Here is a 14,544-nt window from a genome sequence, read left to right on the forward strand (position 1 = left end):
TTTGAATGAGCAAGAAGTAGCAGCCAGATGAATAGGTCTTCTTCTGAGAATAAGAAACAAGGAGTAAAAAAAGGATAGAGAACAATGGTCCACATTCCTTTTTACAGAATGCCACCAGGAGAAGTCCTTGCCAGCTGCTTATTTCCATCTGATCCACGGATCTCTCACTCAGATTAATTTGGCCATTTTTACAGGGGTCACACACTCAGTCAACACTACATTACTACACACTGCCAGTGGATGCCCTAGTAGCAAGATGACTCCTAGTCAACAGTCTCTATTAGTCTGATTTAGAGAGGCTGGTAAGGTGCCAGAACAAACAGTTAATATATTGGAGTCAGCTTACTGCCAGCGCTACCTGCAGGTGGCAGAAGAAACTCCAAGCTTCACTAGTAGCTTAGAGATGGATGGCATCCTGTTGCAAACTGAGAAAGTGAGAAAGAATTGATAAACACTGAGATGATTGATACTTCTGTAACAGGGGTAGTTGCTCATCAGTTTGCTTCCTCCCAACCTTCCCCCACACTGGTGCTCGAACTCAGGCCCCCTGACTCGTAAGAGTGACCGCTAACCATCTACGGCATTGAAAAGCTAGGGTGACCTGTATTTATGGAGGAGTGAGTTTACTTTTTCACATCGGCAACAAGCCTCTGAGCCCCTCGCCCTACAACTGGGTGGCTGGACCACCACTCTCTCCCGCCTGCACATAAACAATGACACGTGCCCCTTGTCAAGAAGAGGTCACAGGCTAACAGGCATGTTGCCTCTAAAAGAGAAATGCCACATGACAACTGGTCCTCTAATAGAACTAAACATGGTGGACCCTCATGTCCCAGGCCTCAGTTGCTTCTTCCTGGACCAAAGGCCAAATGGAATGAGGTGGGTTACTATGGTTTCCCTTTCAGATCCGGCCCACTCAAGAAGTTATCTGGGTGAAAATGTCTCCACTCTTGGCCATGGGTGCAATCAGGAGGATGAAGCAATTTGAATGTCTTGATTAGGTCTTTATTCAACCTATATTGTTTTTCCAAAGACAGGAAGCAGGTTCTCAATCAAGCTTCCATGCCATTGTTTAATGCTGATGGCATCATATTGGCCTGGTCTTCATTCAGTCGTCTGCAGCCCGCATCGTTGTGAATTGCTTGGCAACTGGCTATGAGGCCTAACCTGCCGCCCCAGGTCAGGGGGTCCTTGTGGCTCCCAGAGCCACAACAGCCTTTAAGCTTAGCCTTTGAGGGTTGGCGTTGGTCTATCTTAGACCCAAGTGGAATGCTCCATGAATGTAGTTGAAAAGCCGAAAAGCATGTTGTTCTCGGTGCCTAAGGTCTTGGTGTTGATCATGAGTTGTGAAGCCCAGTATGTCATGGCTCAGTGGATACTAATCCTTTCCTGGTTAGCCTTGCTGTGTCAGGGCTTTACACATGGATGTAATGCGGACACAACTTATCTGTTGATCTGACTAGCTTTCGATCTGCAAGAGGGTCTTGGAGCCTGGGATGTCCATGTAGCATTCTCAATCAATTGTAGACATTGTCACTACAGATTACTGTCAAGCCGAAAACAATGTATTTGATCATACATTCTATAGCTGGCTTATTGGATTGATGGGATTTCATGAGGGGTGTACTCCTGTGCCAGGTTGGACTTCTTTTAGAACCTCGGAAAGGTTTAATCAACTCATCATGACCCTCCATGAGGTGGGTCTAGACATTCTCTGTCTTTGCAGCGCTCCATGTTCACAGTTGTGTAAGGAAACACCAATAAACATTCACAATCTTACTTTATTTAATAAATAAACAGAAAAATAAAATCTCACAAAACAGAGTATAGATTTGTTTTGTTTTTTCATTTTTTACTATTCAGGTTGAGGGATCAAATCCAACCTAAAATAGTAAATTATGGGTTTTAGAAGGGCATCTGTGACAGAATCCCTTAATGCAAAAAATATGAGATCATACTCTCATACAGGCTCTCTTAACAGAGACACAACACACAAAGCACATTACTAATATACCTACTTATTTATCATACATATATCATAGCCAACCATCTAATTATTTTGGGATTTCTCTCATTGAGTATAAGTGCATTACATAGTGTAAACCACAGGAAAAATAAATATTTATAATATCTATCAAAATAATCAAATTTGTGAGAAGAAAATTGGTCATTAGTGAACATAGATCAATTATTGATTGTTGTTTGTAATAATAACCAACATTAAAACAACATATCTTATAAAAAACGTATTGAATGTTTAAAACTTAGAAACACAATATTGTAATAATGGTTTAAAATGCTGGTAAACAGCACCTGAATAAGCACTCATGTTGTTACCATAACAATGATGGCTCGCAAAGTACTTCTATCGTAGGTCCACATAATGTAAAACTTAGAAAATAGTGAATGTCTCAATTTGTCCATAGCTTACATAAATGTAATATCTGAACCTTGTTTTTTAATATAAATACCTTAAAATAGCTGATTGGGTAGAATTGTCAGATAACATAGCGTCAAAGTGGATTGTACCATAACGTGAATGTACATCAACGTTAAAAGCATGCACTGTAGTCTTCTGGTAGGTGTATAAAGCAATAACAAGGATGAGAAAAGTTGCATACAGTACCAATACCAAAAACTAACACAACATCGCAAAACAAACATATATGCCAATTTCATGACTTAAACATATATGGGATCCTTTAAGTCAGTGTTGCATCACAGACAGACTCATCTTACACTTGTAGCTAGCTAGCTAGCTACTCATTACATTGGGTCCACAGCTGATGGAAAAGAGATTAAACAATTGAAAGTACTGCCCTACAACACACCACCTCTATAAAAAGGCAGTTGTGTTTGCCTCTACCACCACAGTTGGGTGGCATTGCTCAATCACCAGTAGGTGATTCACATGAAGGAGGTAACATGAAACATAGAGTATAATATTGCAGGAGACAACTTAAGTATGTGTGTGCATGTTATCAGTGTAAGACAATTTCTGTGAGGTCAGAGGCAGAGAAACGCATACGTCTCTGTTTCAATACTAGTAGCCATAAAGGGTTAAATACCACAGTATTCAAGTTGTCTTCACATAATCAATTTGTCTTTACCCTGAAATCCAGAAATTTAAATAAAGCTCATAATTTCACAAATTAAATGTGCATGTCACTTTTTCTTTAAGGTTCAGAATGTGATCTTGTGTGTCTGTAAATGTGTGAAAATGTATGTCAGTTTTTCATCTGCTTGGGATGCCATTGAAACAAAAACACTTCACTGAGGTTCTGCTCATTCCTGACTGCCAAAAAGCTGTAAGAGAAAGAAAAATATGTAGACCACATCCATGTAGAGACACAAGGCTCCAAACACATGTTCCTCTGGGCTTAGAGAGTAACGTCTGTTTCCCATCAACAGTTGCACATCAAACGCCAGGAACTTGAGAGAGAAAGAGACAAAAACATTTAGAGACCCAGGAACTTGTATTTGTAATGACCATGGTACACTCAAAGTAAAGGAGTAATTATACAAACCAATGTGAACACCAGGGCGCCAAGTCCAGCATACATGGTCTGCAACCAAGGAATCTGTGAATGACAGGATGTTCACAAGAAACTTAAACGAAACAGACGTTGCATTTTCCTATTGAAAATTGAATAACTTTCTCTGTACTATGTAATAACTCTCTTCTCCACACCTGCCTTCTGAGGATGTTAAAAAACAAATCAAATTAGTTTGTAGTATCTACCTCTACCTAGGAGATGCACTTAAAAGAAGTGTGACATGAAAGCAAACTGGAATAAAAATAATACAACCGCACCTACCATCTAAACCTAAGTCTGCAATATATATAAATATATAAGGCATGTGAGTGGAGTAATTGCTTACATAACCAAAGGGAACAGTAAACAGGAGCAGTAGCCCTGTTATCATGAGCACCATCATGAAAGAGAACAGCAGACCATGGCAAGATGTCAAATCAAACTGAAACAAAAGAAACACTGACATTAGGTCAAACACGTAAGACGCCTTGCCTTCAAAAGCACTGACACCATTTCAAACAACTCATACGCAGTTTGCTGTCTTTATTGTTGAACACCATGGGGAAAATCAGCTGGGAGAAACATCTGCTATAGTGATCTATATCTGTAGTCCAACAAAGCTTAGTAGCAGTGCACTGTGGTCTGACGCTGGTTTGTCTGATCCACAGCTGAATTCTCAGGGAAACAAAGAGTTTGTATTATGAGCTTGTTGGAGGGACAGCTAATAATATACCAAGAGCTGGGTGATGCTGATGGGTCACGGACTTAAGGAAGTCCATATATGCAACACATGTTAGAGTGTGTGTGTGTTAAATACTTGGACATGCTGGCTATTTACGCTCTCACCTTAGTTTGGAAACAGAACAGTGTGATGAACAGACACACTAGGGCAGTGATACCAATGCAAAGCATCACCACTTTAGTGTTGTGGTAGCTGTTTACAAAGAGGAAAGATAGCTGTATGTTAAATACATCAGTAAGAATGAGGACAAATATAGCAACACACGTATTATGTTTACCTGGCCAGCATCCCTGCCATGTAGGACATAGCTAATGTCTGGAAAATAAGAACACAAGGTGAAAAAGAAACACAAACACAACAACCTTAAATGATTTAACTAGTTTAGTTTTTTAGTTATTTAACAGTTTGTTGTCAATTGCCAAGTCCAGAAAGAGTTTACCTCAACTACAGAGTTACTTGAGGAGTTAGTCCTCTCAATAGCAACTAACGCCCCAAGAGACACTTACAAAGATACTCAGAAGAATGAGGTTTGTGGGGTACTGTCGTCTGAGAAAATAAAATTTGAGTTATGAAGAACACGTAAAAAAGGGATGAAAGAGTAACTTAGATATCTGGTCAAAAACATTGTTGTCTTACCGGGCACTAGTGCTGCAGACAAGCACCAGATATGTTCCCATGAAGGTGATGCTGTAAGAGAGACAATAGTGTCACTACATGCAGTATGACAGCACTGAGATTCAGCGACTGTGCAATTTCCCTGCAATGATGACACACAAAAATATATTGTCCTGACCTTCCATATATACATGTATATAACTGTTTTGTCCACGCTCTACAACCCATAAGGGCAGAAAGGCCTAGGACTATCTGGGCAGCTATGAGGAACATGCTTTATGTTTGGATCCTCTTACCCAACTTGATAAATAGCATAACATTATGAACTCAATACAATCTTCGTTTGTTAATTCAGATATCACCTGCGTAACACACACTTCGTAAACTCTGTTCCTCATTATTGAGAAGATGTGGATTCCTCATGTGAAACTAACTAACCTTTTCAATGACTCAGGATCTCAGTCAATATTATGACTTACGGCCCAACTTAAGTCTGACTTCCTTGAGGATATCATTATAATGACTTGAATGAACACTTACTAGGATGCTAGGTAGAGGATTCTGTTGTACTGTACGTACTGTCGGACTGGCTCACTGTTGTAGGCAGGTAATAGAAGAAAATATTGTGGTCAATATATGGTCAATTCATTTGCAAGGAAGGAGCTTTAGGATTAAAAAGACAGAAATCTAAGTACGTTAAGTATTGCAGTTGTCCTTACCAAAATGTAAAGAGAGCCACAATACCAAAAGTCACAAACAGCTGGACCATCAGAATGCAGAACACCTATGTAGGATAGAACCAGGAAATATTAAACATACTGATTCACCAGATTCCTGAGCACCACACAACTGACAAAAGACAAACCTCTATAAAACAAGATTTTATCAATGCAACATGCTTATATAGTTACATTTCAATTCAGTTATTTAAGCGCAAAGCTGGAAAAATATATTCTGATTCTGAGAGAAAGTATTTTTCCCACAAAACATGGCTAATGTTAAATTGCAATACATAATAACACTAAAAAATTGTAATGCGTCTTTCATGCACTTAAAGCGCTACACTACGGTAAAAATTACAATTATAAAACATAATATACAATAACAATAAGAACAGACACAATTAATTATCAATTAACATTTTTTAAGCAAATTCTTAAAATGGTAACCCCTGTTACACTGGAAGCCAGTGTAACAGGGGTCATGTGCTGACTTGAAGATGTGCGGGTCAGGACACAAGTGGTGCATCAAAGAGTACACCCAGGTTCTGCACTTGGTTGGCAGGAGTAATTGAGCCGTCATCCACAGAGATTTTCAAGTTATTACATTTGCTCACAGCAGAAGAGCAGTTTAGAAATAAAATCATAATGAACAACAGTAAAACTTGAGAATACAGGAACCGAAAAATTATGAGGTAACAACTCTACAGAATCAGATGTTCGAGCAGGAGCAATGGAGTTATAGATATTTTCAATCTTACATAAGAAGTAATTAGCAAAGTCCTTGCACTTTTTCAGTAGTTGAACAACTAACATGATTATAGGCCCATTTTACCCATATAAAACGAATAAAAAATGTAAACACCAAATCCACGTATAATAATGATTATTATAATAAATAATAATTAAGATCAAAGCCAATTTCTATGTCAGCTGTTAATGGCTTTATACGATGTACAACATACACGTATTTCGAATACTTTTCATGTTTCTCACCTTGCGTATGAACATGCGGCGGATGTTTTTATCCTCCCAATTGTTTCCATCTAAGCTGCTTGTGCTGGGATCAGATAAGTGGGAGGAAATATCTGACGGGCAGTGGTTGGTGTAGCCTGGGTCTAGCGGAAAGAATGATGACACAAACAGAGGGCGAGGGATTGCTGAAATGGACTTAGTGTTAAAAAGTCATGCAGAAAGTCCCACAGAAAGACTCACGGGGCCGAGGGTGCATGTAGGTCCAACTGGCATGGCAGGGGACAGACGGTGGTGACATGGGTGGCAACCCGTTGGCACCATAGGAGGGCATGAACACTGTCCCCCCTACATGCTCCTTGTCCCCTGCTGTGGCTTCCGCATAGCTCGGTGGAGCGGCCTGAACGCTCATGTTGAAAGTTAGTTCTGTGTGTAGCTGTTCGAAGAAGGACAGCAAAATAAATAAAGATAAGAGCAGACCAGTGTTAAAGTCAACACCTCAAGAATAGGCTGCACACACCTAGGAATTGATAATTAGGGTTCCTCCGGAAGGAGGGAACCTATTGTATTGTTAGTTTTATTATTATTATTAGGGATCCTCCGGTAGGAGGGAACCTATTGCTTTTGTTAGTATTCTTATTAGGGTTCCTCCGGTAGGAGGGAACCTATTGTTTTTGTTAGTATTCCCAAAAGTCAAATTTTCAAAGTGATGGCATTTCCACCCCATTGCTCCAATTCTTCTGAAACTTGGTGTACATGCCTCATTTTTCATGAGGAACAAAAAAGCCTCAAGGACCCATAAGGTCCGCCATGATGGATTTTCCTGTACAGTGATAATTTTGGAAAACCTTAAAAATTCCTCTTCTGTTGAACCAAAGTTCTAATTGACTTGAAATGTTGTACAGATATGTATCATTGACGTATTTAAAAATGTAAATGTCCACATTGCCTCAATATGTTTGTGTCACTCAATCAAATGTATTTTTGAAGGATGGTTCAAATTTAATAGGCTTTAAGGTGACACGCCCCTGAAGTACCATGCAAAGTTTCACCTTTATATGTCAAAATATGACTGAATTACAGCTGTTTGAATTTGGACCAAATCTGACAATGCTCGCCATTGGAGAAACAGCTTTTTTTATTATCCAGTTACTGAACTATGTCTGGGAATGGCTTAATTGGCTTAGATGTTGTGCTGGTAAGCAAAGGGTTGTAGCTTCAAAACCAGTCAGAGGCATAGTTTTTATTTTTTATTCTGACAAAACGGTTTCTAGTCTTCCGATCAATCCTCCGGTTGTAAAATATAGCAATGCGCGTTTATTTGAGCCCATCACAACACTCCGATCATCTGTTTAGCGAGACTGTGTAAACCACTGCAAAACAAGCCAGGTTAACCACAGTAGCTAGCTACTTGTAGTCTACGCATGGTAGAGATAACTCTAATGGTTATCTCTAATAAAGTAAATTGATTGTAGAGGTGGATCCCTTGCCTGTTGCACAAATTAATTTCAGTAACCTAAGCCAGGACACATCCCCACTGATGCTAGGCATGATTTGAAATTTCCTTCCATGACAAGTTATGGCACTCCAAACAACCTTTTAAAAAAACTATGAGTAAGTTATTCTTTACAGCAGCAACCCGGTCATCCCGTTGTCCCGTTTTTATAGGAAATGTACAAGCAGTTTCAACTTTGGCTAAATCTAACAACCCTTACCACAGAAGAAACAGCTTACTTTTTTATTCAGTAACTGAACATGATGATGTTCAACACTGAGAATAGCTCAATGGGCTGGGGCTGGGACTGGGACGGTGACCTGCAAAGTATAAGGTTGTAGGTTCGAAGCCAGCCACAGTCTTTGAGCCTGTCTTAAATGTAAATATCTGTTTAGTTAAACAGGATGACAACGTTCTGAAGTACCATGCTCAATTTCACCTTGATATGTCAAAAGCTGACCAAAGCTAATACTCATATCACTAGCACAGCTAGATAATCAGCGTCAGCACCCTTGGGTACCCAGCATGCAGTGCGGCATGTCAAAAAACGCAAAGACTTGTGGAAAATTGTTTGGTTACAACAACCGTGCGAGGGATTTCAGTTGTTGTGTTCGTTCAGTTAGATGTTTGTAATGTTATTGTTGGTTAGTTAATATAATCTTGTTGGTCACCCTGATTGTGCATGTTGTGTAGTTTAATCGGAGCAGAGAGTCATCTGCAATCCTGTTAGGCCTTTGTCGCAAGGAGCTGAATATGAGCTCTACCGTAACCCAGTTGCCCACATCACTACTGTTAGTTGCTACCGAGAGTCTGGAAAGATTGCAACTCTGTTTTTCATGAAATTACAAATCTGTCTCTCTACAGTAGGACAAATTTGACTGTCAGTCACTTTAAAAAACATGAATTGCTTGGATAACATAATAATAGCTATTTAAATGATCTAGCCTTAAGGAAATATTACACATGCTGCATGTTTAAGGTCCATTTTGGCTCCAGGTTAAAATCCCGTCTACCCCATAACAGGTGACCCAGTTATCGGGTATTAACTGCATGTGCAACTTCCAAACTAAAGAAACATTGCTGCTGTGAACAACGTTTGACACACCAAAAGTTTTTGAACATAAACATTGTATTATTTTAACATACACAATCAGCTTGACCCCGACTAGAAACATTGTATCTGATTCAAATTGTGTTAAATCTGTGACCCAAATGCGATGTGACTCTTTAAAAACGTTAACTATAATTCAGTTTATTGGAATAAGCTGTATCTAAAATGTATGTGTCATCATACATACATTTTAGACAAGAGATGTATTATTGGCCATAGTATACGATGGTCTGTATGTAAGTGTTATGCAAGTTTCCGGTAAAAAGATTACCGAGTCAAAGCAAGGTGGACAGTCGGAGAAACCTCGTATGAATAGTAATTTTGCACTTTCGCAGTAAAAAGAAAATGTACTGTAGCTTTAGCTGGAAAGCCTAGTACAGTAACTATGGAACAGTCGCAAATCACACTCGGGGATATGCATAGCTGTCAATTTATGAATAGAAATAGAGATATAATTTTCTTGTAGGCTATAGCTCAATGATAGCAATCTATAAATCTTAGCCTAAATCTAACTTTATCGCTCGCTACAGGAATATTGTAAATGGACTACTGTTAATGGGCTAGCTACTGTAGCTAGCTAGGCTAGCAATATGGATGTCGCCCAGCCTGTCATACAGTCTTTGTTATTTGATGGATGATAAATAGCTTAAAAGCGAAACCATCTTAAACGCTCCATTTAGATAGCTAATAGAATAGAGCAAAACAGCATGCACTCAGACAATAATCAGTGATGTTTAGGTTTAAGAATCTTACCGGGGGTTGCACAAGCGACACTTGCCAGACCCTCCCAAATTGTCGTACACCCACTCAAAAGAAAACAAGCTTTATTGAACAACAATGCAATTGGGATTCGCAAGTAATCGCCCCAAGAAATTAACAATCATAGCCTACACTTTAATATTTATTATTTTTTTTAGGACAAAAACGTAATCTTTCTATATAGGCTACCCAAATGAAAAATAAAGTAATGAATTATATTGTTTGGTTGATAACATTAATTCCATGAGAGGCTTGAGTTGTAATAGCTAGAGCTAGTTATAAAATTCATAGACAAACAAATAATTGAGCCATATTCATATTATCATTTGTAAAGGCCTACCATTTTAATTTAAGTTAAAATGCATTAAAATGTTAGAACGTACAAACAAGCAATGCCAATTGCTTAAAACATAATGTCTGTTTTAACAAAGTCGTGTCCATTGTTGGTGCACCCCAGTAAGGCTGCACTTAATTGGGTATTCATCGTCGCTTATAGGGGAAAGCCTGAGCAACCTGTAGCCTACATACCATTTCATTTGGTACCAAAAAGTTAAAGAATGATAAAAGTAGTTTTTAATGACTCAATACTAGAGATACAAACATCCATCAGTGTCGACGACAACGCCTCCGGATTCTTGGACAATGCAATATCCCAGCAATGCATAACCAATCAGCACCTCCTGTGGCCACCAGACACATCCACAGCAGCAGAATTCTGGGGTCCCTGTGAACCCCAAATAAATCACATGAGATTAATTGAAATGTTTTATTCAGTTGAGGTATTTGGAATCCTATCCCACCATCTCACTTCATGGTATGCTAAATAATCTTTGTAATACACTGTGGTACTGAACATGTATAGATGTAAAAAAAATATGTAATTTGAAACAGTATTTCATGGCCACCAAATTGTACGTATACCTACGCTTATCAATTAACACAGAGGAATCAGGATATTGCATGCTTTTCCCCTTTTATATAATATTTGTAAGAAATTAATACTGATTATCCACATGATGACATCCACAGATGTCGACATTATCGTTACATCAGGCCTTACGGATCATAATAAAAGTGTCACAATGTTACTCAACATTCCAAACACTGCATCTAGAACTTTGACACGGGGTATAATCATTCACTGGCAAATCAACACCACTAAACGACCTATTTAGTGCGCTAACTGTATTTAATCTAAAAAAGTAAACCCAATCAACGGTTCCGTTTGCTTCTTAGTGTGAGGTAAGTAGCCTACTCTCATTAGTCACATCATGTAACACTGAATACTATTTTATGTTGCGCGGTCTCATTTGTCAAAGGACAATTAAAACCCAGAGAAATATGGCAGCCTAACATAACAAACTACTTCTCACCCGTCGACTATTGTAGGTTTCGCATGACAACTATGTATGACTACTCTGGCTTCACACACATTTATTTAAGATTTGACTTTTTAATTGAGGTATTTCGAGTCGGTTTGTAATATTTTAGGCTTGGTTAACCTAGCCTGCAGGATGATCTCTCAGGCATGCTCCAACCTTTCTCTATCACGCTTAACACAACTTGCGTGGTCGGTTGGTCTAGGCCTTCGTTCGATTTCCGTAATATTACAGATTGTTTTCAAACCGTCAATATGTATATACTTCTAGGCCGACATCTGATCTAATAATGTTTAACGTTTCTGTAACAAATGTTGATTCAAAACATTTTTAATATCTCATTCTCTAGGGCAATAGTCATCTTGTTGATGATGAATCGTACAATGGATTTGTGTACAGGACAGGTAATATTGTACTATTGGACTGGTAGTTTGAGTATCATTACAACCATTCCCATAGACCAGTAAATTCAGTATGTATCTTGCAGAAAACTATCATGCGACAGTTCTTGATCCTCAAGAAACTGGGAGATGTTCCTGACCAGGTCAACTTGGAGCATATTAAAGATTTTCTGTTGAGAGAGGCAGGATTCGGACCAGCGTAAGCAAGCTTTATGTTTCTCACATTTTACAATTCTATAACATTCACTGAAAATGTGTGTCCAGTCATACATGTCCACTTCTGTAGACCTCACCATGTCCTCCGTCGTCCTGTGCTGGAGGGGATTGAGAAAAAGGTCTTTACAGAACTGGAGAACGAGCGACGTCTCTCTAAGCAGTTTGGGAGGAAGGTAGGCTATGAGACAACATCAAGACGTTTTCTCATGAGACACCCGGGAAAATCCTGGTAGAGTGGACTTCTCACCATTTCATTATCTCTCTTAATTCTCTCTCTCTCTTTCTCTCTTTCTCTCTTTTGTACTCTCTCTTTCCCGTTCCTCTAGGTCACCTTGGAGGGACTTGAGATGTTCCTGGGCATGATCAGGCCATCAGCTGAAGCTGAGGTCAGGAATCTCCTCCTCCCCCTGTTTTCCAACCTTGCGTGCAGCGCCATGCATGACACAAAGGGCGAAATGGAGTCCTCTCCACCTGCTGGGGATGCAGGTTCTCCAAATGAGCATGTGCCAAGCACATCAACTCTGCTCCAAAGAGCTGAGAAGCTGGTCCCAGAGTTGGTGACAGCTACTCTCAACTACCTCCTTGAGGACAGAGAAGAGGAGCTATTGGGATCACTGTTCAACTCTGAGCAGCCAGGCCTCACCTCGATGGAGGGGCCGTGGGCCAAGGCAGCCATTGTAGATGTCTTCAGGCTTGTGGAGGATGCAGCCAGCTCTGTGCTCACTCCCCAGGATGTCTCAGCACTGGGTTCCATCACTTACAGAGTGGTAAAAAACATGGTGGTTGCCATCTTCCAGAAGTTTGAGCATGCCTTAATATCCTTCCAGCTGATAGGACACGACAGCACAGAATTTGAAGGTCTGGCTGTGACTCGTTCTATCATCTCGGCTATCGTGGATGATATGGAGGTATTGTAATTGTGTCTTGTTTTTAATATCATACAGTACATAAATGTGAATAGATCTCAAGATAAGGTCTTTCTGGCATTGGTATGTGGTCAATTTCGAGACACCTACGGCACATGTACATAAATAATACTCTTTTTGCTGAAGATGGGGGACTGGGGGACTGATGTACCGGAGGACTTCTCCAACCAGATGTGTGAAATCGCCACCACAGCTGGTACCCCTGAAGTTTCCATGAAAGACCTTCTCCTGAAAGCAGCTAGAGCTATCGCTGATAATGTAAAGGCCGCAATTGCAAAAGTTAAACATCTCACTATTTCCATGTGACATGTATTGCCAAACACAGCATATAATGTGTACCAAAAATCAGTAAACCTTTATACTGTTTACAGAACAACAACATCAGCGAAGGCTTAACAGTGAAAGACAACCTTCATGAGGCTGCCCCCAAGATCTCTGCCCAGGCCAGATGTCTTGCAATTGCCATGGAGGACTTTCTCCAGGAACCAGTCATGGCTCACAATGATAAAGTGATGAAGGCAGTTATCACGGAGGTCACCTCAGACCAGGTTCAGCCTTCCCCGAGGTCTCCAAAGACCACTGCTGCATCCAGATTCTCAGAAGAGACTCTGAGCAACCTCCTGGAGGTTGAAGCTCCCAAGGTGGAGCCTGAACTCTCAGATGAGAAACCCAGCATGGTCATCGGCTGTGTCCTAGCAACCAATTCTGATCTCCACCCCATGGTGAGACACAACAATCTATTGATGTTCTGAAAAAAAAGATATTTGGAGGGGGGGGTTTGTATCAACTTTGTATCATGTTAAATGGCATTGCAACGTATTGTTATTCACTCTGGATAATATCAATGGTTCTTACTGTAGGGTAGATGTTGATTATGTTCCCTTACACGGTTCTGTGTCTCTAGACCATTCAGGTTCTTGGAGATGTGTGCAGAGACATGGCAGAGGAGAACCGTGGTGAGTGTGGGCCTACTTGTTGACCTCGACATCCAAATAGTTTCTATTGTGTAATATGTGATAGATATGTGCTTTCCTGTGGCATGCAGAGTATGAATAATCATCAAAGTGTTGTCATTTTCAGATGTCAGTCAGGACCTTCTGAAAAAGCGTAAGAAAGGAGGCATTCGTGGATTCTTCAGGCGTGTTCGTGAATTGTTTTCCTGCTGCTGCTGCGGCCTCCCCACAGAGGAAGACTAGAACCCTCCCATGTGGACCATCTGAGTCATCACACCAGCTGACCAACATATTTACAGAACATTTTTAAATGCAGGTGTAAAGATTTGTATTTTTAGAGCATATTAAAGTATAATCACACCCAAATACTTAGAGAAAGTGGATTGCATTCGTCCTCTCCTTTACTTTAGAGCAGAGGTCTTCAACCCTGGTCCTCAGGGACACCCTGTCCTGCATGTTTTAAATGTTTCCCTGCTCCAACACACCTGATTCAAATGAGTGGGTCGTTATCTAGCTCAGCAGAAGCCTGGTAACAACCATTCATTGCAGGACAGGGGGTCCCTGAGGACCAGGGTTGAAGACCTCTGCTTTAGAGTGTCCCCATTGAATGTGGAAGATTCTCGTTTATTGATTTAAAGACCAGCTATCAAATCAGCCAAGCTGGGTAATCAATCTTGGTGTTATGCTCGGATCGAAATACTGGTTAAATGTTCATATCAT

At 40.1% G+C, this 14,544-nt stretch overlaps 2 protein-coding genes across 2 annotated transcripts; one reads left to right on the top strand and one right to left on the bottom strand.

Annotated features, from left to right (window-relative positions):
- Positions 1–1,763: 1,763 nt before the first annotated feature.
- Positions 1,764–9,996, bottom strand: faim2a (Fas apoptotic inhibitory molecule 2a). The gene is made up of 12 exons (XM_062481176.1): positions 9,944–9,996; positions 6,828–7,020; positions 6,609–6,730; positions 5,613–5,677; positions 5,434–5,487; positions 4,915–4,965; positions 4,785–4,824; positions 4,556–4,593; positions 4,383–4,470; positions 3,883–3,978; positions 3,528–3,581; positions 1,764–3,432 (listed from the first exon to the last, which is right to left on the bottom strand). Exons 2-12 carry the CDS (start codon positions 6,994–6,996, stop codon positions 3,286–3,288), a joined length of 924 nt encoding a protein of 307 aa, XP_062337160.1. The 5' UTR covers positions 6,997–7,020; positions 9,944–9,996; the 3' UTR covers positions 1,764–3,285.
- Positions 9,997–11,230: 1,234 nt separating this feature from the next.
- On the top strand, positions 11,231–13,623 carry LOC134036539 (uncharacterized). The gene is made up of 7 exons (XM_062481531.1): positions 11,231–11,334; positions 11,678–11,732; positions 11,816–11,928; positions 12,016–12,118; positions 12,272–12,853; positions 12,998–13,129; positions 13,243–13,623. Exons 2-7 carry the CDS (start codon positions 11,697–11,699, stop codon positions 13,621–13,623), a joined length of 1,347 nt encoding a protein of 448 aa, XP_062337515.1. The 5' UTR covers positions 11,231–11,334; positions 11,678–11,696.
- The last annotated feature ends 921 nt before the right edge of the window (positions 13,624–14,544 follow it).

This window comes from Osmerus eperlanus, chromosome 16, assembly GCF_963692335.1.
Source record: "Osmerus eperlanus chromosome 16, fOsmEpe2.1, whole genome shotgun sequence".
Classification (NCBI taxonomy): domain Eukaryota; kingdom Metazoa; phylum Chordata; class Actinopteri; order Osmeriformes; family Osmeridae; genus Osmerus; species Osmerus eperlanus.